At 42.9% G+C, this 25,929-nt stretch overlaps 1 protein-coding gene across 8 annotated transcripts in view; it reads right to left on the bottom strand.

The window, feature by feature from the left end:
• Positions 1-625: 625 nt before the first annotated feature.
• pgpep1 (pyroglutamyl-peptidase I) overlaps positions 626-25,929 on the bottom strand; it is a 42,908-nt gene continuing 17,604 nt past the window's right edge. For 2 of the 8 annotated variants that reach the window (XM_072243872.1, XM_072243873.1), the window contains exons 3-5: positions 11,538-11,654; positions 7,907-8,139; positions 2,400-6,170 (exon numbers count right to left, since the gene is read on the bottom strand). In XM_072243872.1, coding sequence (XP_072099973.1) covers positions 5,978-6,170; positions 7,907-8,139; positions 11,538-11,654 — 543 coding nt within the window. In that variant the 3' untranslated portion in view covers positions 2,400-5,977. Of the gene's footprint in view, positions 1,178-2,399; positions 6,171-7,906; positions 8,140-11,537; positions 11,655-25,929 lie in introns of those variants that run through there. The other 6 variants (XR_011883198.1, XR_011883201.1, XR_011883202.1 and 3 more) reach the window with 6 other exon arrangements.

Here is a 25,929-nt window from a genome sequence, read left to right as displayed (position 1 = left end):
TCAAATGATGCCCTCATATTAAGGGCTCTCACTCTCACCCCACCCATAAAATTCATCTCTCTAATCCCAGGATATTCCCACTTATGGATTTTTATCACCGATGATAGAAGCAAACTCTAACTGGTTGGGGTATTACAAGGCTGTGGCAGAGAGATTGCTGACTGTCAAGGAGACAATGTCCTGGTAGAATTACGGTCCACAAAGAGGTCTGAGAAGGTGTCAGAGCACTAGGTTCAGTCTCTGGTGAACAGAGCCCTGCAAGTTTCAAAGGGAGGTAGATTAGAGCACAGGCAGTGGAGAATCTGTGATACTGACCATGTTGTCATTAGTCAGTGATGAATAGATCAGGAGGGCAGGAGGGCGAGTGGGCAGAGGATTTGGAGTTCAGACGATGAAAGAATAGAGGCCACAGTTTGGGGTGAAGGATTTGGTTTCAGACATTACTAATACTATTCTTTTGTTCCAGATTGATTTAATTGAATTCAAATTCCCCAGCTGAAGTAGGGTCCTTGAACTTGCACATCCAGTTTATTAGATACCAGACCTGTAACTTACTCAGTGGGATCCTGTGTCAATCGAACACAGGCAATCCCCTGAGGGATTCCACAGTTATTTAACATATACACAACTGCTTATTAAATTGTATTAAAAAACATTTTTATTTTCCAAGCAAAATCTTCACTTTCTTTCAAGCTAGATTAGTATTTGAATAATGTTTACTTCAAAACTAAATTTACAAAAACTCTTCCATAGGACACTAAACCCAAGTAACTTCACAGGGTTAATAAAAGATATCACAGTACATTTTCAGAAGTATATTATGTGTCACGAAAGCTTCAAGTTGATGATTCGGGATAGGCACGAACATACAGGAAGTTTCCTGATCCTTTTGGGATCCGCTCCAGTTGAGTAGACTAACACCACGGGATGGTTCTGCACTGACTCGAGAGTAGTGACTCCTCACAAAGCTGCAACCTGAGAAATTGAGGTGACTCACACTGTTCGGTATTCCCACTGAAGAGCCAGCACAACAGGGACGGCACTGGCCGGACAAGGCCCCCTCTGCACTAGCCCCACTGGCAGGGAATTAGATACAGAGTGGCAACCCCTTCAATACTCCAGCAAGTCTGTAGGAGGCAGCATCGAGTAGACAGAGAGCAAAGTTCAACTAGGTTTCCTGTCAGGTAACAAAGACAGCAGGTTAACTGGGCACTCTAGTTACCTCTGGGGCATGAGAGAGTAATGGAATAGAGTGGAGGGGGGGTGAGTATGTAGTGTATATTAAAGGAAACAATTAAAAGTAGGACAAATATAAACTGGTGGTTGGTTGACAGTGGGCCGGAATCTTACTACTATATGTTCTATGCTTTACGGCTCAAAATTCAGCGCCATTGATCTCGTGTCTCTGAACATTGGTCCTCAATCCTTCCCCGAAGCTTTATAATATTAAAACAAAATAGAACTTTGCTTTCTCTACATCTTGCCAGAAATAACAAGGGCTTCCAAATATAGCAGTTCTGTAACTTCAAACATATTGTCCTCTAATCACTGGAGATCATGTGGGAGGAGGGGGGTAAGGGGCTCACTGTCATCCTCTTTCCCCCCCCCCCCCACCCCCAGAGTCAGCAGTTTAGAATCCAGTCTGAACTAATGGGTCTTTGAACCAAAACAACTGCAGATGCTGAAAATCCAAAGCAAACAAAATATTGCAGGGCTCAGCAGATCAGGTAGCACTTGCACGGAGAGGAGCTGATGTTTCAGGTCAAGAACTTTTCATCAGAACAGGGAAAGAGAGAAAATAGCAAATAAGTCATGTTAATACACAAAGAGGGAGGAATGGTGATTGGGGGTGGGGGGGGGGGGGGGGGAGGAAAGAATAGGGGAAACTTCATGCTGGATCCAGATTAAAATTGGTGAGATTACTTACTTCAAAGGTGGTAGTTTGAGATGAGGAACAAAGAAACATCTAAACTGTGGGTTTTCCTGATTGCTTTTAAAATAATTATTGTCTTGCCAATTTTTATCTACACAACAACAGACATCCCCTCTTTTCTCTCCACCCTTTCCAGTCTCTGCAACTTAATACACCCATTCCTTCACAAACCTTTGACAAAGGATCTAGCCCGAAACATCATGTCCAATCCTCAGTCCAAAGGTGCTGCCTGACTAGCTGAGTACTTCCAATACTTTTCTTTTAGTAATCCAACATATTTTTGCTCTCTTGGGAATGATGCACTTCAAAAATATAGTACTAGTTGTAAAGTTTTTTCAGAGAATCAACAATGTAAAAGAAGAATGTTGTTACACTTTACGTAATTCATTTGTGATGAATTACTAAAAGACCTGCACGCAATGCAAGTTAATTTGAAGTACAACCAGTCGCTGGACTGAGATGGTGGAGAACAAGAGACTGCGGAAGCTGGGATCCAGAGTGCACATGAATGCTGGAGGAACTCACTGAGTCAGGCAGGATCTATGGAGGGAAATGGAGAGTCAACATTTCGGGTCGAGATCCTTCATCTGGACTCAAATCTGCATTGAACTGAACTCTGACAGACACTTTGGACCCCAGAGAGCATCAAGTTGAGTAATCTTACCCAGAATATAGGGAACACTCTGCTTCTCCCCGAGCCATCTTTAACAATTCCTTCTGATCCAGCACATTTGGTGTTGGCAGGGCCTCATAATCCAAAGACAGCCTTAATTGGAAGGAAGTTCAACTCACTGAACCATTCTCCACCTGTCAGTTTCGACTCCACATTCCTGCCCAATCCCTGTAAGCAATTCCTTGCTGGCCAAAAATCTGCTCTATGGAGGCTTGGACATTCATGGTCCTCAGCAATATCCCTCCAGTAAATATTCCCTCTCACCTCAATCTTCCATGGCAGCTCTTTCTAAGATTGTGTTATGCAACCACAAATCTGGAAACTCAATAGAAACTGTAGACATAATCCAGAAACAAGGCAAGAGACCCCCCTTGGGAGATGTTGGAAGCACTTAATTGTTGATTCATAAAGCACTTTTGGGAAACATTTAGAAGAAATCTGAGATGGCATCTGTACAGATTCTCAAAAGATCAATTGTCTAATCCCACTTCACACCCTACTCTGTTCCTTCCCCGCAAATAATCTGCATACAGATATAACAAATTCCTCTTTGGAACTATCTTAAAGTATTTGAAATGGACACTGATCACTGAGCCAAGTCACTAGTGAACACTAAGATGGTGGACTGTAAATTATATGGACCCTGATCTTTCATTGTCTAACAATTCCCATGCCCTTTAACAAGGAGCTGAGTGTGGGACCCAGAATGTGATCCAAGTTAACATTAGTCTTCATTCACTGAAACCCAGACCACAAGCAATTGCTTTTCTATGAAAATAGAAATTTAAAAATATGACAAATTAATGAATGATACGATGTAGTCCCTTGGAGGTCAAAACAAGCAAAACATAGAAATTATTTACTCTTTCCCATGTACAGAACAATTAACATCACTATTCTCACATAACATCCTTTCTCCAGTTCATATAAACAGATGTGGTCACGAACAAGTTTCATCAAGGCATAGAAGTTAACGTGGGGGCCTGAGGTTGTCATACACAGATTGATTACATCAACTTAATTACACATCAAATGCAGTTGAAAACATTTTAAATTCTTGGAGGTTAACATATAATCAGAGGTTTGCCATGTCCAATGCAGGAGTTTCTAAGCACATCTGGGAGGCCTAAGCATATTAAAGTATTTTAACTTTTTTCTCCATCTTCTTTACCCACTCCTACAACCCACAAATTTTTGCCTTCATCTAAATCTGTTTTTTCTTTTATTAGCCGTAAATTTCCTTTCATCCATCAGTGATAGCCAAGCGACAACTGTCGAGGCAATGAACTCTGGACTTTCCTCATTGCATCTGTCTGTCCCCCTGTCCTCCCCCACCCACCCCTCCTTTTAAAACGAGCTGTAAAACGCATTTTGTTAAACCCACTCTATCAATCAAGCTTTCGGTCACTTGTCCCTTCATCCTATGTTGCTCTGTTACATTGTCTATAATACTTCTATGAAGCACTTCAATATCTATAATAATATCACTAGATACATGTAAATATATTTCTAAAATAAAAGGAAATTCCTTAAAAAATATGCATTCCTAGTATCAGAAATCTAATATTCTTTAAATCAGTTAATTACAATCAAAATCCTTGCAGGACCAATTTGCTTCCAAAATCTTAGATTGGAGTCTTAGCTCAAAATACCTAAGTTCATCATTGGGAAGCTCCATAAAACTGGAAGGGTCATCAGTCATGACCTCTTCTCACCACACTCTTTAAAGTCCATCCCCACATTTTCTGTTTCTTCTCAGGAAACATATCAGGATCTCTCTCGAGCAAAAAGAAACAAACTGCTGGAGAATATCAGTGGGTCAGGCAGGATCTGCGGAGGGTAACTAACCGGTGATATTCTGGGTCAGGACCCCTCATCTGGACGGGGACATTTCAACTCCGGTCATGATGCCAAGTTGGCTGGCTTTTGAGAGACTCGTTTGGATCACGTCTACGGCAGCCTTTTGAAAGTCCACCAATATTCGCACTCCTCTCAATTCAATCACCCCTTGAGTGGACCAGTTCTGCCCAAGATTGAGCATTCACTATAAGCAGCAGCCACCTCAGATGACAAACCAGCTGAGGAACCTTTGCACCTGCCGGAAAGCTCTGATGCTAAGCCAGTTTGAACAAGTTTCAGATGTGGAACCAGTTACAAAAAGGCGCACCCACCGTCCCCGCTCACGTGCAACATCGATTGAGGTATGGGATCGGGAACTTTCTCTGGCAGGAAGGATAGTGAGAAGAAAAAGAAAGAGGAAGGCTCATTTCGTAGGTGCTCAGTGCTAAACAAATTCCTTCTGAAGGAAAGGCTCAATCAGCTAAAGCTCCCCTGTAGTATCTAACCCAGGTGAACATAGAGAAACATGTACACAGTGGAGAACATCCGTTGCTGGAGAGCTGCAACAGACAGATGGTAAAAGGCTTTTTTTGCAGAATATTGTCCCAAGGGGAGATCCTATTCCTTAGCAAGTGACAGATGGGCAGCTTTTAGAAATAGCTCTGAACTCCAATAATACTCTGCTAATAATGTGGCCGTAGGGAGTTCCTTAAAAACATTGAGAAGGGATGGGGAATGAGGCAATACTTAACAGCACTTGAGGGAAGTGAGCTAAGATTTTATAATGAGTTTTACTCGGACACTCAAAATCCACAAACGCAAAAACATAAAGGTTTGAGTAGCTGAATTAAACTAAAAGTTATTACACATGGATTATGTCAACCTAGTTCAAAGTACTTAAGCTATGGTTAGTTTTTGATTTACACCTTACTTAATACTAAATCTAGGCAAGACTCACTGAAGTACATAGCAAACGTTGCATACATAGGCTGAGAGCACGTCTTTATGTAGTTATAATATCTCTAAGTGCCCAAGTGCATCCATCCTTAGGAGTTGAAATATTTTAGACTCTGGGGTGACGTTCAGCAGAGTGCTCAAAGTTTAGTTCCTGTGATCATCTGTCAGAGACACAAGACAAAACAATTATCAAAAAATAATATAAGGCCAAAAATATTCGTGCTGTCCTGGGCTCAGATTAAAATTGCTAACTGGAAAACAACTTTAAAACATACACAGAGTGAACACAGCATTATGTGCATCATATAGTTTACAGAAGCCCAAGAAATGGTTACTCAACATTTTAGCCCTGACTTGGCTCTTGGGGCTTCAAGCTCCGAATGAGATTTGTACTTTTCCTCCACCCCTAAAGATACAATAATTACCATGTTGCAGGCTTCACTCAATTGCCCCTCCCCACTCCTAAACAGGTGAACTTTACAATGGCAGCTGGGACCAGGGAAGTTCCCCAAAACTGGTTGGAAAGATAAGTTATGATTTTGGGTCCTCTTGCGCCTTTGTCAGCTTCTGAAACCTCAGTGCTCCACCAGGCAGTTCATCTTGGCGTTGGAATGTTGGAGCATGCCCAACATCACCCCGATAATGGTTTGAAGAGCCCTTCCCAACTGCTCAGCTGTGTAAGGCTTTCCCAGCGGAGGGACATGTATGAAGGCTGATCTCCCGTGGCTCAGATGCAGAGAGGTATAGTAGGTAAAATCACAGAGGTACCTGGGTGGACAGAGACAAGTCTACGATCAATCATTTAGTAAGTGGTGCGGGAAGCAACTTTTCAGATCACTGTCCCTGTGCTGTTGCTTACTCCCTCAGCAGAACTCCCTAATTGACACTTGTAACCCACAACACAGATCTCTCTTTTGCGATCATCCCCATTGAATACACTTCCACAACACAATCCTTTCCCAATTTCATTTAGTCCATGCCCTATTGTTACACACACACACCAATAAAAACTGATTTACTTTATTCAAACAATTATAAACCTTTCTCGAGATTTTCTTAATTCTGCCCGGCTAGGTTCTAACTGTCGTCAGAATTTCTAGTTTTGGTTGTCATGTGACACCCTCAAAAGCAGTGTGTAGTGAAATACCTCATAGCATTAAAGAGGGAACTCAATTTCATGTTTGATTACACAGAATATTGATGACTTTAATATTAAAATTTTTGCCCTTTTTAGTATTCTTGTAGCAAGTTGTCAAATTTTTTTTCCCCCACCAAGGCGGACAGGTACCAGGACTGATCACCAACTATTTATTCAGACAGAGGCACAGTATTAAGGGGTTTAAAGGAACAGAGAGGCAGGGGAGGTTATGGAAAGAGCTCTGCAGCTTAGAGTACCCAGAGCTGAAGAAATTGATACCAGTGAAGCAAATAAAATTAGTAGCAGGTGGCCATCAGAAGAAGACCGCAGAGATGTACAGCTGCATTAAGTTGCACATAAAGCTGAAGAAGAGGTCCATGGAAGCCTCTTGAAAACAAGAGGGAGGACCAAAATATACACACAAGACTATAGTTGGAATAAACTACTTGGACCCTCAAGCCTGTCTGATCTGCTCCAGATCCGAACTCTTCTGTGTCCATTTCAGATAACCCACAATTCCCCTTTAAAGGTTGATCTAAAATCTACTTTAAATTGCTCTGGTGACTTTGGACCAGAAGGGAGCAAGAACAAGTACAGCGCAAGCCACAAATGGATAGAGCTCGATAGACACAGTTTTATTCATAGTATCAGATGGGACAATCGTATCAAGAAGAAACAGAGGCACAGACTGGAATGTGTGGCCGGTGAGCTGAGGCAGAATAGAACTGAGGAATGTCATGAAGAGTATGGAGACGTGGTGGTTAAGTTTCTGGTTTAGCAGCCAAAGTCCCGAAACACTGATCAAACAACACAAATTTGAATCTCACACAGCAACAGGAATATTTAAATTCAAGTAGTGAAACAAATCTGGAATATCACAAAGATACACAGATTCAAAAGGGTTTAATATGTGATCATTTACTTCCCATATCCCTATCTCACACTCCATATTATACTTTGATTGTTTGGTCTCAGGTGACACAATGTCTCTACAATCTGAGACTCACTTTCTCAATATCCTTCAACCACCCTGTTATTAATCAAGAGCCTTCATTAAAGGCAATTATTTAAACAGTATTTGATCAACTCTTGTGATGTAAGAGTAACGAACATAGATTAAAGGGTCTATAGACTAAAAGTGTACAATTCCCTTTATCTAATATCTACAACACACCTAACCCCACCCCCTACTTTTCCTGACTGAATCATTCCTCCCCCTTTAATATGCCCTGCTTATTTGTCTTTATGTACCCAATTCACCCCTTTTCTTGCTCTAGCTTTCCTGCTGCTGGGAGGGCCAAAATAAAGAGTGGTACAAGACCATATCCAGCAAATCCCAGAGCAATGCTCCACTGGTTTTCCCTACCTTCCTGCATCCTTTGACACCGAAATAACCACGTCTAGTTGTGGATCCGTAATTTTATTGCAGACAACATCCATGTCGACAATGGATTCAAGGCAGTCTGGTCCTCCCTGAACACAGCAGTGGCTATCTGGGCAGTAGCAGCAATTGTCCAGCCCTTTGTAGCCCTGGTTGTGACCACATTTCTCCAATGTCACAGTGGTGGCCATTCCTGAAACTCCGACGTGGATGAATAACTGAAAAAGTAACAATATATACAAGGATTATTTGGACAGAAGCAGTTCCGAAAAGGCCCAAACTTTCTTCCTCAATCCCTATGATCTTCTTTCCATTCCCATGTCCTGCTATGAACTTTTTCCAGGTCCCCAATACAATGCTTCCTATCACTACTTTTGACTCTTACTTCACTGCTATAAATCGACATATTGTCTACTTAGACACTTGTTTTCTCGTCACCATCTACAGCGAAACTTAACTTTTGAAATGGAGGCTTTCCTCTGCCTAACTTAACTTTCAGTCTATGATGTTCTGCCAAGCTTTTGCTCAAGCCCTCCTCCTAAGAGTTTTTTTTTAAACCAGTGGATGTCCTGGGACATTGCTACAGACAAAAATAGAGCAGCTCTTCTCTACCCATCCAACACCAGATTTTCTACTCAATATAATTTTATCCCTCCCTCCCACCTTTTGTTGTTTCTCTCTGAAATTCATTCTCCAAATCTGTTTTTCTTGCAGTACGTATATATTTAACAATTCGCTCCTCACTCTATTCCTTCTACTCATTTCCCTACCCAATCATAGTCAGCACATAATTTAGCACACTTGTAACCTCTGTTCATTTGTACAGTCAATGGCCCAAAGTACTCAAAGGCCCAACAAGGAATTTAACACCAAGCCACATAAAGTTTCAGCACACAAAAACTTGACCAATTAATGGCAGGTTTTAGATAAACCTTGTTAAGAGAGGGGTAAGGGACTTTCAGAGTTTAGGGTCTTCGCAGCTGAAAGCTTGCCTGTCAACAGAGGAGCAATTAACATGTACACATTGGCCCAAGGTGGAGATGACCAGAAATCTTTGAAAGACAGAGGAAATTAAAGAGACAGGGAACAGCAAGGCCAAGGAGGGATGTGAAAACACCTTTGATTTCTACAATCAAAGAATACACTCTTCACAACTCCAGTAATTTTTGTTTCTTCCTGGTTGGGCATGAAGTTCACTTGGTCTCTCTACCAAGGTAGAGTGAGAGGGACCACATCTAGGTAGGAGGTAATGGAAACCAAAGCAGTATGAAAACTCAAGGGACTGCGTTCAGATATATAGATCTTAAGGCTTACTTCAAAGTTAAAAAGTTCAAAGTAAACTGATTATACAAGTACATATAATGTCACCATATACTACCTTGAGATCCATTTTCATGGAGGAATTCATAGTAGCACACAAAATACAATCAATGAAAATTTGCGCACAAAACTGACAAACAAGCAAAGTGTAAATAAAAATAAATTAAAAATACAGATAACCTGAGTTGTAGAGTCCTTGAAAGTGAGTCCATAGGTTGTCGAATCAGTTTAGGGTTGAGTTAAGTTATCTATGTTGGTTCAGGAGCCTGACGCTGAACCAGATGATGTGGACTCCTGCCCCTACTTCAAACGCATCTCCTCCAATTATACAAAAAAAAATGCCAAACAACTGAGATGACTGTGCTTACTTTTCCAAAAGCCAGCAAATTTAAATTTCTACAAACATCCTTGAGAATTAATAATGAACATTCTTGGAGAAATAAATAATTGGTCAGACAAAAATGAAGATATTGGGCAAAAATTCAATTATGGTGGCTAAACAATAGTCTAATGTTGGAGGCAACTTTCTAATCACAACACAATGGTTTAAATTAGATCCAAAGATGTCATCAGAGGGTTGTTTCTTGGAGCTCATCTGTGAAACAGCTTTAATTCCTTCTCTTTAATGTCTCCGTTTTTTCCTTTGCAAGGTGGATGGGGTTCTGGTGGAGTCCATGATCTACAGCTGCATTCAAACTGTGGTTCTTTACAGTGGTGGTTTCCACTCCCAGAGTTCACTGACCAGCTAATTTTGAGATATCCCAAAGTGCTGCCTGGAAGACACACACCTTCAGGGGGTGGCCCCGTGGACCAGCCAATTCCATGTCAGTGTCACCAACAGGAGTCGCAGGAGAAACGGAACATCGCAAGCAGTGTATTGGCTGTCAGAAGCCTTTGTACTTGAGCGATCGCTCGCTCCCTCTCTCTCGATGACGGGGGAGTTTGCTGCCAATTCTCAAGTTGGAGAAGCACAGAATGAAAGTGACGCAGCAGCCTGTAACATCGTAATCAGTGTGCTGTGGTGACGACACCGACACCTCTCTGTCCCTTGTTATAGAGAGATCAATCCTGTGGCATGTTGAATTGTTGAGTGAACAATTAGTTGTCGTTGGTGCAGATCATGGTCTCTTTTTCGGAGGCTTTTTTATTGCTTGCTTGGTGGGTGCTGGGTGCTGATGATTCCTGCTGAAATAAGTTGGGGAGGGGTAACGCTTTGCAGTTGTTTGTGCGCGAGCGGGGGCAGACGGGCTTTGGGGTTCAAATGTTTTTCCTGTCATTCATTGGGGTTCTCATTTTCAAGGATGTCTGTGAAGAGTAAGAATTTCAGGCTGTATACTGTAAACATTCTCTAATGTTAAATGGAACCATTGAACCAAATAACAGGAATTCTGCAGATGCTGGAAATTCAAGCAACACACATAAAAGTTGCTGGTGAACGCAGCAGGCCAGGCAGCATCTCTAGGAAGAGGTGCAGTCGACGTTTCAGGCCGAGACCCTTCGTCAGTTTTTAAGGAAAAGTGGGGGACAGATACCAGAATAGGCACGGAACATAGATTGTTCCACAAAGCCAACAAAAAGGCAGGCATAGCTAGGACCCATATGCCAACAAAAAGGCAGGCATAGCTAGGACCCATACACCAACAAAAAGGCAGGCATGGCTAGGACCCATACGCCAACAAAAAGGCAGGCATAGCTAAGACCCATACGGGTGCCCATAGCTACACCTTTAGTTTGCCAACAAAAAGGCAGGCATAGCTAGGACCCATACGGGTACCCATAGCTACACCTTTAGTTTGCCAACAAAAAGGCAGGCATAGCTAGGACCCATACGCCAACAAAAAGGTAGGCATAGCTAGGACCCATACGCAAACAAAAAGGCAGGCATAGCTAGGACCCATACTGATGAAGGGTCTCGGCCTGAAACGTCGACTGCACCTCTTCCTAGAGATGCTGCCTGGCCTGTTGCGTTCACCAGCAACTTTTATGTGTGTTCCGTTGAACCAAGTGTTGGCCAGTACTGGCCAAGTGAGCAAATAGAACAGGAACCCAAGAGTAGAATCAGCTATGTAGCTCAAGTCTGCTCCATCATTCAATACAATCACATTGATCTGCTCACATGCTTTTCAGTTTTACTTTCGTGTTAGATCACTATTCTCATGGACTTCAATCACTTACATCAGCAAGATCACCAAGTTTGATTGGCAATGGAATTACCCAATCTTTTCCTTTCTGGCTTGCATTTTGCAGATAAAATAATTGAAGTTAAGTTATATTATGCAGGAAGAATGTGTCTAACCTCTGGATTATGGCGTTTCCATAGAGAAGGGATTAAATCCAGGACCTTCTGGTACTCCACTGGAATCTCGTACACATATAGATTGACTTCATCACCCAACCCAAGCTTCTGTAATTCCTGCAATAGAGTCAGAAAGTAAAAGATAGCACAATGGTGTTAAGCAGAAGCTACTTGTCTTTGGAAACAGTGGGCTTAGAATACTCAGTGCTAATGAGGGGGGTATCCTGAACCATTTACAGTAGAGACTGTAACAACAGTCAAATTACTGGGCCAACTGCTGGAGTTCTGATTCACATCTCTACATTTATTAGCCCAAATTCTACCATGACTGTTGCAGAAAGTTTAGAAAATTCCAGGAATTAAATAAAGTTAGGAATTACATAAAATGAATAATAGAAGGTAGCCATAAAACTACCGTTCCCAAAAACATATCCAGTTTACTAATATCTTTTTTTTACCGCGCCCATGGTCTGTTCTTTATCAAATTATGGTATTGCTTTCCACTGTTGTAACTATATGTTATATATGTGGTTTTGCCAGTTTTAGTCTTGGTTTGTCCTGTGCCTTCCTTGTGATATCATTCTGGTGGAATGTTGTATCATTTTTTAAGGCATGCATTTCTAAATGACAATAAACGAGGACTGAGTGTCCTCATAATCTAATCTAATCTTTATCTGGTCCAACTTCTACGTGATTCCAGACCCACTGATGTGATGTACTCTGAAGTTCAGGACAATAAATACAGGAGTTGCTAGCAATACAGAGTATTAAAAAGTTATAATTAGCATAGTTAATCTGTCAAGTCCAGGTAACTTAGTACGAATTGAGGCTGATGATTCCTGCTCAATTACTTGCCATGATGGGATTCTGTAGACCTGGTGGCCTGCGAGAGAGCATTTTCCAAGCTGATACCATCTCTCCACGGCCTCACTCTTTATCATCGCTAATCTACTCTAAAGGATAACCAAGTTCCTTCAATTCTTGCCTCTTGCACATCATTTGTTTCCATCACTCTACCAGTAATGGTTTGCCTTCAATTGGAAAGTCCCTGTCTACTCTCTTCCTTCGCTGCTCATTAAACCCTATATTATTAACAAAGACTTTTGTAGCTCCAAGTCAAGTTCTGTTTGTCAATTACCCATTCATTGAATTGCATTCTAATACTTTGGTATTTACTATGTAAAGGCATGACACCAAAACAATTTGTTATGAATGAGAAAAAGGATATTGGATGTGGAGCTTGTGAAATAACAGGAACTGGAATAGCAGGGAAAATATGACCCCCAAGTTACTTTGCATTGGTTGTAATCAAACTAAATTTAATGTCAAGCCCTAATATTAAGACTGATGACTAAAAACTTGGTCAAAATTGTCGATTTAAAGAGTTCCTTGGAAGAGAGTAGATTAGGGACAGGAACCCAACAGCAGAAGGCAGAGCCACCAATGATGCAGCAAGGCAAAATGATCTAAAACAACAGGCTGGAATAAAGGCAGTGAAGAAATCAGACAGGCACACAATGCTGGAGGAACTCGGCAGGCCAGGCAGCATCTATAGAAAAGAGTACAGTCGATGTTTCGGGCTGAAGTCCTTCAGCAGGACCCTGCTGGAGGGTCTCGAAACATCGATTGTACCCTTTCCTATAGATGCTGCCTGGTCTGCTGATTTCCTCCAGCATTGTGTGCGTGTGTGTGTGTTGCTTGGATTTCCAGCATCTACAGATTTTCTCTTGTTTTTGAAAGAAATCAGAAGACTGGAATAAAATTCAGAGGTAGGGAAAGTCAAGATTAGGCAGAAATTTGAAAACCAAGGCTGAGAATTTAAAAACGAAATCTGTACTTCGCTGGAAACTGGTGTGAGTTCTGCAAGTACAAGGTGATAGATAAAGAGTCAAAGGCAAATGTGGAGAGGGCGGAGCACACAAGGGCAAGGAGGAGCAGGGCAGGGGTCAGAGCACACATGATGATGGGCAGGTTACAGCATGGACAATGATTTGGATATACTGGTATTTACACACAACAGACAAGGGAGTCCAGCCGGACATGCACTGGAATGGTACAATCTAGAGTAATGAGCAAGATTTTGTAATGGAAATCATGCAAAGAATGATTAAACTGAACATTATTTTAAAAACCTACAGATTAAAAGAAACTACCAAATGAAAATGATCACGTCTTAATCATTTACATAACTACATAGTGCTAAATCAAAGGCTGCAAGATTTAGTGCATCTGTAGTTGATGAATGCATGAATTGTTTGAGTGTGTGTTAATTTTTAAGAGACAGCTGCCACCAATAGCTACAGCCTGACTTAAATGGTGTACATGCCCATGAACAGCCCATCTCAAACTGCACAAATGAGGACAGCCTGCACTATCATATTTAAACAGAACAGCCCATCTGCTCTAACACAGTCCATAAAACATCGCAACAGTGGGATGGTGGAATGCCTCAAATCTTGACAATGAAAGTCTTTGTTGTTTCTTAATAACAATCATTCAGGCTGATGACATGAATTGTGCCATTTTCTGTCATACGAGTGTCTCAACTCTGTCTGACCTACCCTCCCTCACCAAAGCCAAATAAACTCACAGCTGTACTCAACGTTTGGCCAACCATTTCTCCCACCAGTCAGCGTGTCTGGGAATTGTGTGTAATACCTTCAGCTAAGCCCAAGGGGGCAGCTAGAACAAGGATATTAATAAATTGCAAGGAACCAAACCCAACAAATATAAAACTGGCCTTCATTACAAACAAAAACCATACAATACCAAGCTAAAGCACAGAAGCCTAAATGAACATCGTTCAGTATAAAATATATATTTTATTCTAAAATAAAATGCACTAACTCATCATTACACGGGATAATGATAATTGTCAGGATAGGCCAGAAACTGACACAGCAGAATGCAATTCTAACTTAGGATAATGAATTCAGGTGCAGCAACTGTCTCCCCCATCGTCACACAATCAATTCTTTAGATCTTCCCTCTGTAATTTTCAACGTAGTACCCCAGTTCTACCTCTTGTCCCAGATTCACAAGTAGAAATGGCTGGGCAGACCCAAGGTCGGAAGAAACATGCCCCAGTGAACTTACTTCTTCCTACAATGATTCTATCCTTTCTGCCCTGGTTTAGTTCCTTCCCACTTAGATTGGTGGCACCTCAGATGCCCTCCTCCACTTTGATGGTTCACAACTCCCTGGTCCCAACTGAATCATCTTGATTACGTACAAACAAGAGAGTGAGTCCTGATGAACGGCCTCGGCCAGAAACGTCGGCTGTTTACTCTCTTCCATAGATGCTGCCTGGCCTGCTGAGTTCCTGCAGCTTTTTGTGTGTGTTACATCCATTATGTATAACTCTATACTTCCATCCACCTCAAGAGGGTCCAAGGGCCTTCTTTCTATTCTACCAACACACATTTTATTGTCTGAACTTGCATCACACCAAAAGACACACAGTCACCTTCCCTTTCAACATTTTCACAACTCCCTGGTTGGTCTTTCCTCTCTACCTGGTTGTACTCCCAACTTATATCACTTTCCCCTGCAATCAGAGGATGCAACAGTTGTCTTCCACCCCTTCCCACCACCCAGGGACCCAATTCGCATGCACTTCTTTCATTCTAGTGAACTGCACTTAGTGCTCGTAATGTGATTACTTCTGTATTGGAGAAGCCGAACACAGACTGAGCGGCTGGTATGCAGTGGACCTGCATTCAGTCCAAGTGAGTGACTCAGAACTTCAAATTACTGTCATTTATTGTCCATCCCAATCACACGCCAAGTTGTTTGAGGCCTCCTGCATTGTTGCAAATGGCTCAACACAACGTTGAAAAGCAACTCCCCATTTTCTATCTGGGAACGTCACAGACCTCTGGACCACTGAATTCTCCAAATTTATGCAACTCGATCTTTGTCTGTCTGTATTATAACTGTCTTAATATCTGTCCTCCAAGGGGACCACAAAGCTGTTGCTGAGTTTGGAGGCTTGCGTGCCATAAAGACAGGGAGAGCAATGTTGGCTGGAGACCAGGCTTTATGGTTGGCTCTTGGTAAACAGGTCAAAGGGTAGAGGCCAGACTAAAGAGTGGCCCACCGGTCCTCCAGGTTCGGGGTTCAGCTAACAACACTGACCAGTAAAACAAAATTGTTACGGAAACAACAATGAAGAATCCTTCTACATCTGAGTGTGACAGTATTTGGAACATGTGTGACTGACAGTGAAAACTGAGGGGAAGCTACTGACATGATGAAGGAAGCCCTGAACACGACCAGAGATGGAGGACCTTCATTGGTGGTGCAACGGGCAGTAGGTAATACCTGTAATTATTTTCAGCTCCGGTCTTTTTTTTTTGTGCTAGTCTAGTCTAGTCTCCTGGGCATCTTTCACAGCCTTGCTATTAACAATATGCTACACAAGACAAAGATGTGTGTTTTAAACTGCGGCATAAACTTGTCCCATCGGAGATATTAATTGTTCCACTCAACCCTCCCTCAACTAGTGACTGAAAACTAACTTGTTTTCTTCGCCCATTTCTGAAGGGTCTCACACCTGAAATGTTCCTGGATGTAATCTCACTTGATGGCTGCTTCCAGTACTTTGTTTTCTTTTCAGATTTCCAACATCAGTAATATTGGCGATTTATATTAATGTGCATTTGATTAATTGTTGGCAAATGTATGTATTTTTTTTTAAAATCAGACTTATAATGCCAAAGATGTTGGTTGTCAGGAGAGCAATCCTGGTTTGTCTGATTAACTCCCTCATTTCCCTGTACCAATGCAAAGTACTCCTCCCATGCATGTCTATTAACTGCCCTTTCGATTAGTTTTTTTCCACTTACCTATGTCAATTAGTGATGGACGTTTCTAATTGACTTACCAGCACATTTTTGGAATGCGTAGAAGAATTAGCTGCACTCTGGGATAGCACCTGAGGTCAGGATTGTACCAGGTATTTGACACTGAGCAATAAAGTCTCGAGGGATGGAACCTTCTACTTATTGGAGGCGGCAAAAACATGCCACCTACAATAAATGAAAAGGTTAAATGCAATCAAAGAGGATGATCCTCAAAATCATTTAGTGAAACCACTTGCGTTTGTTCCCATAGAACACTGAACATAGCAAAATGCTCAGGGTTCCTCAGGACTTATAACAATGCAGCTTTCGGTCACAGAGACACCTGGTGTGATCATAAAAGATACGTTAACAGAAGCTTGTTCAAAGAGGCAGGTTTTAAAGACTGTTTTAAAATAGAGGGAATTCTGGTAGTTAGGAGGTTAGGAAAGTGAAAGCAACAATAGGGAGATTAAAATTAGGGATTAGTGGGCAACCCAGGATTGAAAGAAATCAGACTGTTGCGAGGAGGAGAAATAAGACCACAAAATATTAGGTAATCAGGAATGACAATTTTAAAATTGAGGCACCAGTGGATGGGGACTACTGCAAGGCACTGAGCATATTATCAAGAGTAATCTTGGATGAGCTCAAAGGGTAGAACATTGGAAGATCATTGGAATATTTGTATCATGGTAACAAAGATCCAAGATTCATGTTTATTTCTCATGTGTACGTCACAACATACAGTGAAATGCATTATGTACACTGACAACCAACACACCCGAAGATGTGCCGGAGGCAACGCGCAGGTATTGCCACATGTTGTGGCACCTACACTGCATGCCCACAAAGCTCGGCAGAAAAAACACAGAACACAGATGGCAGCAAAAACAAGCCACGCACAGACACAGTCCTTCAACCCCAGGCCAGGCCAGGCCAGGCCTCCTACTGATGCGGATGCAGTTTCAGTACACGAACTGAGTGAGGAGCAGAGAGAGGCAACACGAGGTGAAGGGGAAATCCAAGGGCAGATCTTCCCTCATGGTCAAACAAGATGAAGATCCAAGTTTATCTGTCACATGTACATCGAGGCATACACAGTGAGATGCCTCGCTTGTGTTAACAACCAACACACTCATCCGTCTGCTAGAGACAGCCCCCAAGTATCGTCACACATCCCAGTGCCAACATATGCTCGGCAAAACAAAATAGAACACAAGCAACAAAACAAGCCCCTGTTGCTCCCTTCCACACACTCCTCTAATCCCACGACAGTCCAGATTCTTCAGCTTCCAGTAAACATGGATTCAAACTCTGAATTCAGGCATGGTCACATAGTCATTGGGCCTCCATCTACCCCAGCAGACTCACAGTGATTTCCAGACCCAGAGCTCTGTCCCAAGGGCCTCGACTTGAATTGAATTAACTATTTCTTACATCCTTCACATACATGAGTAAAAATCTTTATGTTACAACTCCGTCTGAATGTGCAAATTATAGTAATTTGTAATAAATAGTATGTACAGTAAGATCTACAACAGAACAGTCAATATAGCTTAGAAATACAATTGTGTCAGCGTGAATTAATCAGTCTGATGGCCTGTTGGAAGAAGCTGTCCTGGAGCCTGTTGGGCCTGGCTTTAATGCTGCGGTACCGTTTCCCAGCTGGAACACAGTTTGTGATTGGGGTGACTTGGATCCTTCGGGCCCTTTTTAAGCACCTGTCTCTATAAATGTCCTTTTATCCTTTTTTTAAAAAAGTAATAAGAAGCCTCCTAGAAAATTGTAGATTTTATGTAGAAATGAATGGAATTGGAGAGTAGGTGGCATCCACAAAAGAACAGACTACCACAGGGATCAGTCCTGGCACCTCTACTATTTAATGTTTACACAAATGATCAACCAACCTTTCCTAACACACGCAGGTTTATCTATGCGGACGACCTGTGCATAGCAACACAAACTAACTTCTTCCAAGAAACTGAAGTACAACTAACAAGCAGTCCTCAAAGCAATGAAGCAGTATTATGAAAAATGGTCTCTGAACCCAAGTCCATCAAAAACTCAAGTGTGTGCATTCCAGCTGAGGAATCGAGAAGCAGCTCGGAAACTCAAGATCTTCTGGTGTGGGAAGGAGCTCGAACACTATCCAACTCCAATTTACCTGGGCGTGACACTGGATAGGACGCTCTCATTTGCCACCCACATCCAAAAACTCCGAGGGAAAGTTGCCTCTCGCAATTCTCTCTTGAAAAAATTAGCAGGCACGAAATAGGGAGCTAATACTCACACACTTAGATCAACTGCCCTAGCACTCTGCTATGTACCTGCAGAATTCTGTGCACCTGTGTGGGGCAGATCAGCCCATGCGAAGAAAATAGACCCGCTGCTTAACGAAGCCTGCTCAATAATCACGGGCACACTGCACCCACACCCACTAACATCATTCACAGACTTGCAGGCATTGCTCCCCCAGAGATCCGAAGACACACTACAACAAAAATTGAAAAAGGTAAACAGAACTCGGATCCACGGCACCCACTACATCATCATGTGCCAGTGCCCAACCGCCTAAAATCAAGGAAAAGCTTTGCTACATTGGAGGAACTACCGCACGGAACGTCCCCCCAAACATACAGGATTGACCTCTGGCAACAAACAGAAGCCAGAACCCCACCAAACAACACAGTGCAAGACCCCACAGAAATGTTGCCAGACGGGCACTTGACAGACGGAAGTGGTGCACTCTCTTCAGAGCGAGAGCGGGGGTTTGTAGGACGGGACACAATATGGTGAAGTGGGGTTTAAAGACCAGCGAATCCTGTGAGTGTGGCGAAAGGGTGCAGGACATTGAACACCTTCTGCGCAACTACCCACTCTCACCTGATTTAGCTGACAGTGACCTGCTCAACATCAACCAAACAACACGAGAGTGGCTGGCTGTCTGCTGTGACAAGCTATAACGATGATGATATAAATGTCCTCAGTAGTGGAAGTTCATAACCACTGACGCGCTGTGCTGTCCGCACCACTCTCTGCAGAGCCCTGCGATTGAGGGAAGTACAGTTCCCATACTGTACTTGGTTGAGACAAATGTAGGTCCCTTACAGTCAGAAACAGGTGAATTGGTCATGGGGAACAAGGACACGGCTGACCAATTGAATAACTACTTTGGTTCTGTCTTCACTAAGGAGGACATAAATAATCTTCCGGAAATAGTAGGGGACAGAGGGTCTAGTGAGATGGAGGAACTGAGGGAAATACATGTTAGTAGGGAAGTGGTGTTAAGTAAATTGAAGGCACATACTCATCCACACAGGTCATGATGAAGTCAGCGATATCTGAGGTGTATTTTTCAGATGTGAAGATTAATCCCTGAATATTGTCCAGTCCACAAACTCAAAGACCCTCTGGACTTAGAGGGTCAAATCAAGGTCCAGGAGAAATGGAGACAGGCTAACCCTTATTGACATCAGTGAATCTGGGGCTGGGAGTGTGAACAGCTTTAAGTTCCTTGGCATACACATCACCGAGGACCTCACTTGGTCTATACATACCGGCTGTGTGGTGAAAAAGCACAACAGCTCCTCTTTCACCTCAGACCTCAGAAGTTCGGCTTGAGACCCCAAATCCTAAGGACTTTCTACAGGGGCACAATTGAGAGCATCCTGACTGGCTGTATCACTGCCTGGTATAGAAACATAGAAAATAGGTGCAGGAGTAGGCCATTCGGCCCTTCAAGCCTGCACCGCCATTCAGTATGATCATAGCTGATCATCCAACTCAGAACCCTATACCTGCCTTCTCTCCATAGCCCCTGATCCCTTTAGCCACAAGGGCCATATCTAACTCCCTCTTAAATATAACCAATGAATTGGCCTCAACTGTTTCCTGCGGCAGAGAATTCCACAGATTCACCACTCTCTGTGTGAAGAAGTTTTTCCTCATCTCAGTCGTAAAAGGCTTCCCCTTTATCCTCAAACTGTGACCCCTCGTTCTGGACTTCCCCAACATCAGGAACAATCTTCCTGCATCTAGCCTGTCCAATCCCTTTAGAATTTTATACGTTTCAATCAGATCCCCGCTCAATCTTCTAAATTCCAGAGAGTATAAGCCTAGTCGATCCAGTCTTTCATCATATGAAAGTCCTGCCATCCCAGGAATCAATCTGGTGAACCTTCTTTGTACCCCACCTATAGCAAGAATGTCTTTCCTCAGATTAGGGGACCAAAACTGCACACAATACTCTAGGTGTGGTCTCACCAAGGCCTTGTACAACTGCAGTAGTACCTCCCTGCTCCTGTACTCGAATCCTCTTGCTATGAATGCCAGCATACCATTCGCCTTTTTCACTGCCTGCTGTACCTGCATGCCCACTTTCAATGACTGGTGTACAATGACACCCAGGTCTCTTTTCTCCTCCCGTTTTCCTAATCGGCCACCATTCAGATAATAATCTGTTTTCCTGTTCTTGCCACCAAGGTGAATAACCTCACATTTATCCACATTAAATTGCATCTGCCATGAATTTGCCCACTCACCTAACCTATCCCAGTCACCCTGCATCCTCTTAGCATCCTCCTCACAGCTGACACTGCCGCCCAGCTTCATGTCATCCGCAAACTTGGAGATGCTGCATTTAATTCCCTTGTCTAGGTCATTAATATATATTGTAAACAACTGGGGTCCCAGCACTGAGCCTTGCAGTACCCCACTAGTCACTGCCTGCCATTCTGAAAAGGTCCTGTTTATTCCCGCTCTTTGCTTCCTGTCTGCCAACCAATTCTCTATCCACATCAATACCATACCCCCAATACCGTGTGCTTTAAGTTTGCACACTGATCTTCTGTGTGGAACCTTGTCAAAAGCCTTTTGAAAATCCAAATATACCACATCCACTGGTTCTCCCCTATCCACTCTACTAGTTACATCCTCAAAAAATTCTATGAGATTCGTCAGACATGATCTTCCTTTCACAAATCCATGCTGACTTTGTCCGATGATTTCACGGCTTTCCAAATGTGCTGTTATCACATCTTTGATAACTGACTCTAGCATTTTTCCCAGCACCAATGTCAGGCTTACCAGTCTATAATTCCCCAGTTTCTCTCTCCCTCCTTTGTTAAAAAGCGGGGTTACATTAGCCATCCTCCAATCCTCGGGAACGAATCCAGAATCTAAAGAGTTTTGAAAAATTATCACTAATGCATCCACTATTTCCTGGGCTACTTCCTTAAGCACTCTGGGATGCAGACCATCTGGCCCTAGGGATTTATATGGGTAGCTGGTAAGGCGCTGAAAACCTGTGCCAACCAACTGGCAGGAGTTCTCAAGGACATCTTCAACCTCTCACTGCTGCAGTCGGAGGTTCCCACCTGCTTCAAAAGGGTGACAATCATACCAGTGCCCAAAAAGAGCAGGGTGATCTACCTCAACAACTGTCGTCCAGTGGCACTCACATCTACTGTGTTCAACTGCTTTCAGAGTTTGGTTATGGCTAGAATTAATTACTGAATAATCAAGGACCAGGACCCACTGCAATTTGCCTATCACCACAATAAGCCTACAGCAGATGCAATCTCACTGGTTCTCCACATGGCCTTGGATCACCTGGAAAATAGTAATACCTACATCAGGCTACTGTTGATTGATTACAGCAGTGTTCAACACCATCACACCCCTCAGTTCTAACCAACAAGATCCAAAACCTGGGGCTCTGTATCCCCCTCTAACTGGACCCTTGACTTCCTCACAGAGAGTCCAGTCTGTGTGGATTGGAAATAACATCGCCTCACTGACAATCAACACTAGCACACCTTGAGGCTGCATGCTTAGCCCACAGCTCTACTCTCTCGACACCAGTGGTCCCCACCCAACCTCCGGGCCGCGGACCGATACAATAAACAAGCCAATTAATTCGGTGCCACCCGGCACGTAAATGTCGGCCCAGATCAGAGGCGATCTTTAAGAAAAAAGATGAAATAAACAAGCTAATTAATTATGTGCCAGGTGGCACCTAATTAATTAGCTTGTTTATTTCAGCTTTTCTCTTAAAGATGTGCTGGGTGCATCCCGGCTACCACTGCACCCCTGCATGCTTCGTGTCCCAGTATCGGTCCGCGGCCCGGAGGTTGAGGACCACTGCTCTACACCCATGACTGTGTGGCTAGGCACAGCTCAAACGTCATCCAGAAATGTGACAACCATACAACTATTGTTGGCAGAATTTCAAAAGGTGAAGAGGCAGTGTACAGGAGCAAGATAAATCAGCTGGTTGAGTGGTGTCACAACAACCACCTTACACTCAACATCAGTAAGACCAAGGAATTGATTGTGGACTTCAGGAAGGGGATGTCGAGGAAACACACACCTGTCCTCATCGAGGGATCAGCAGTGGAAAGCGTGAACAGTTTCAAGTTCCTGGCTGTCAACATCACTGAAGATCTCTCCTGGGCCCAACATATTGATGCAATTATGAAGGAGGCATGAAAGTGGCCATATTTCATTAGCAGTTTGAGGAGACTCAGTATGTCACTAATGATGTTTACCAATTTCTACAGATGTACCATGGAGACTATTCTAACTGGTTGCATCACCATCTGGTATGGAGGGGCCACTGCACAGGATCAGATAAAGCTGCAGGAAGTTGCAAGCTCAGCCAGCCCCGTCATGGGCACCAGTCTCCCCAGCATCATGGACACCTTCAAAAGGTGATGCCTCAAAAAGGCAGCATCCATCATTAAAGACCCCATCACCCAGGACATGCCCTCTTCTCATTACTACCATCAAGAAAGAAGTTCAGGAGTCTGGAGACACACATTCAATGTTCAAGAACAGCCCCTTTCCTCTGTCATCAGATTTCTGAATGGACGATAAACCCAATGAAACTCCCTCACTGCCTTTCCCTTGGCACTGCTTAATTTATTTCTGCATTCATATACATAAACACACACAGATAGTACTTTATAGATTTTATGTTATTATGTATTGCAATGTACTGCTGCCACAAAACAACAAATTTCACAACCTATACTACACCTGACTCTGGACTTCAGTCCTTAGCACTAACCACAGGAACCACTGTTCACTGGAACTCCAGACCTGCTGTTGATGGGACCCTGCAAACCAGATCTCACTGATTTGTGAACCCAGGGGCCTTTGGATCGTGTTCCTCCTGCCTGCATAAAACTCCAACTCTGGAACCTGCCAACAGCTCGCTGAACCTGGGGTACCACCAGCCTTCACCCACACTGGTCTGTTGGCCAGACATCCCAGCCCAGTCTGCTGATGTACCACATCAACATTGCTATCCTTTGAATGTGGAGCAGAGACTGAGACACAAGACTCTTAGCTTTTCCTGCAATTCCACACCCACCGCCCCCCCCCACACATCCCTGTCCTTAAAACCTTGACCTAACCACCAACTTCCCTCTCTGTCCCCAAAACTACCCCCACAAACCAAAATAGAATACACTCCAAAACAACTAAAACTGCACCGTGACCTCAACAGAGGTCACAGCTCGTTGCCATCTTGAGAATGCCAGACATCATGAGGCACAACCTGAATGCTGTCAGCACGACAGACTACTCAACCCTCCGAGTGCTCCCGAAAGCAGGTGCTGCTTGACCCAACTTAAACCTGTGTGCTCCGGTTCATTGTGCTCTCAGCCATGGGAGTAATTCATCTGTCAAGACTATCCAGCAACTCCATCACCTCTTCCAAATTTATCCCTCAATCACAGAACCATTCTGACCGCTTGGTTGGTCACCCGAAGGCCGTCACGTTCTTCCAAAAGTACGCTGAACAGAGTTGGAACAACATTCCAGTTATAGTCGGGATATTGTTTTATAAGAGCTCAGCATCACTTTGGCTTTTATATTATTTCTCAGCCAGTGTCCTTTTAAGCCCTTTCTCAACCTCCCTGCCTTGTTCAGTTATGTGTATACATCAGATCTCCTTTGCCAAATTACTCCTACAATTGTACCTTCACATTTTAGATTCAAATATTCATAGTTATACAACACCAAAAAAGGCCCTCCTGTCCAGCTCACCCATGCTGACCAAGTTACCCATCTATGGTAATCCTATTAGCTTGTTTGACCCATTTGACTTCACACCTTTCCTACCCATGTCCAATTGTCTCATAAATGCAGTAAGTGTACCTGACTCTGGCAGCTCTTTCCGCAAACTTTCCACCCTTTAGTGAAAAACCTACTCCTCAGATCCTCTGAAAACTCTGCCTCTAGTTTTAGATTCCCTATCCTGGTAAAAAGACAATCTGCCCTATCTCAGCACCTCAAATTTTTATGAGGTCACCACTAAGCCTCCTCTGCAGTGAAAAATACTCCAGTCTAGCTATCCAATCTCTTAATAAGCTCTGCAGTCCGGGCTACTGCACCGTGAATATTTTCGGCACCCTAGCTAATCATGTCCTTCCTATAGCGTGGTGACTAGAACTGCAAAGAAAACTCCAAGTACAGCCTAATAGCAATTTGCACAGCTACAACACCATGTCCCAATCCCTATACTCAGTGCCTCAGCTGATGAAGTTAAACATACCAGACACTTCCTTCACTACCCTCTTCTACTACTACTATAAAACCAGTCTGCTACCTCTGCCTGGGACCCACATCTTCTCACCTTCTGGATCAGCCCACCATGCAGAACCTTCTCAAAGTCCTTGCCAAGATCCATGCAAGAAATGTCCAATGCCTTGCTCTCATCAATCTTCTAATCACTTTTTCACCTTCATGAGGAACAATCTTCCATGAACAAGGCCATGCTAACTATACCCAGTCAGACTATACCCTATATACCCTCATCTTCCCAATGCAAATAAGTATTGTATTTATGTGTAATCCTCTCACCGAAGGCTTGTAATGAGTTAGCTATTACTGTGAATACAAACTAACAGGAACATAACTCAACAATGCATGGAAGTAACAATGGGAAGACCATTTCCAATAAACAAACATGTTTAGGATAAATATGACTTGGGTAAATACTTTCTCCAAGAACGTGCGATAACTAATTAAACGTTATCTGTACATTCTCCATGAGGCCATTGTCTGCATGAGGATTTTCAGACAACAGTATCTGTCCTTCCAAATGAGTTCATGTTCTTCTGCCAAGTTTAATGTCCATTTCCATTTTCCTTATTTCTCCTCCTCCATCAAAAAAATTCCTGCACTCTCTCCAGATAATGGCTACCCCCGATCTGGGGATCTTATTGGCCAAATCTTAAGAAGACAATCCTATTGGCTAATTCAACAAGCCTAACTTATCAATCAACTGAATTACTTGATTGTATAATTAAAGGAACACATTGTATTGAGAAAATCTACAGAAAATGAAATACCCACAGCATAACTGTATTTATACAATAACGCATCATCTAGTTCAGGGTATTACACATGCTCCACTGGTGCATGATGCCAATCTCGTTACTTCTAATGCTTCATTTTGGTGTATTAGATATCATCTTCCATATGTCAGCCCATCTACTGCACTTCCAAGTTACAGGCTGACTGCAGATTTAGACATTGTT

Source organism: Mobula birostris, chromosome 26 (assembly GCF_030028105.1).
Source record: "Mobula birostris isolate sMobBir1 chromosome 26, sMobBir1.hap1, whole genome shotgun sequence".
NCBI lineage: Eukaryota > Metazoa > Chordata > Chondrichthyes > Myliobatiformes > Myliobatidae > Mobula > Mobula birostris.
Note: the sequence above shows the minus strand (reverse complement) of the source record. Positions and strands in the feature narration are given on the sequence as shown.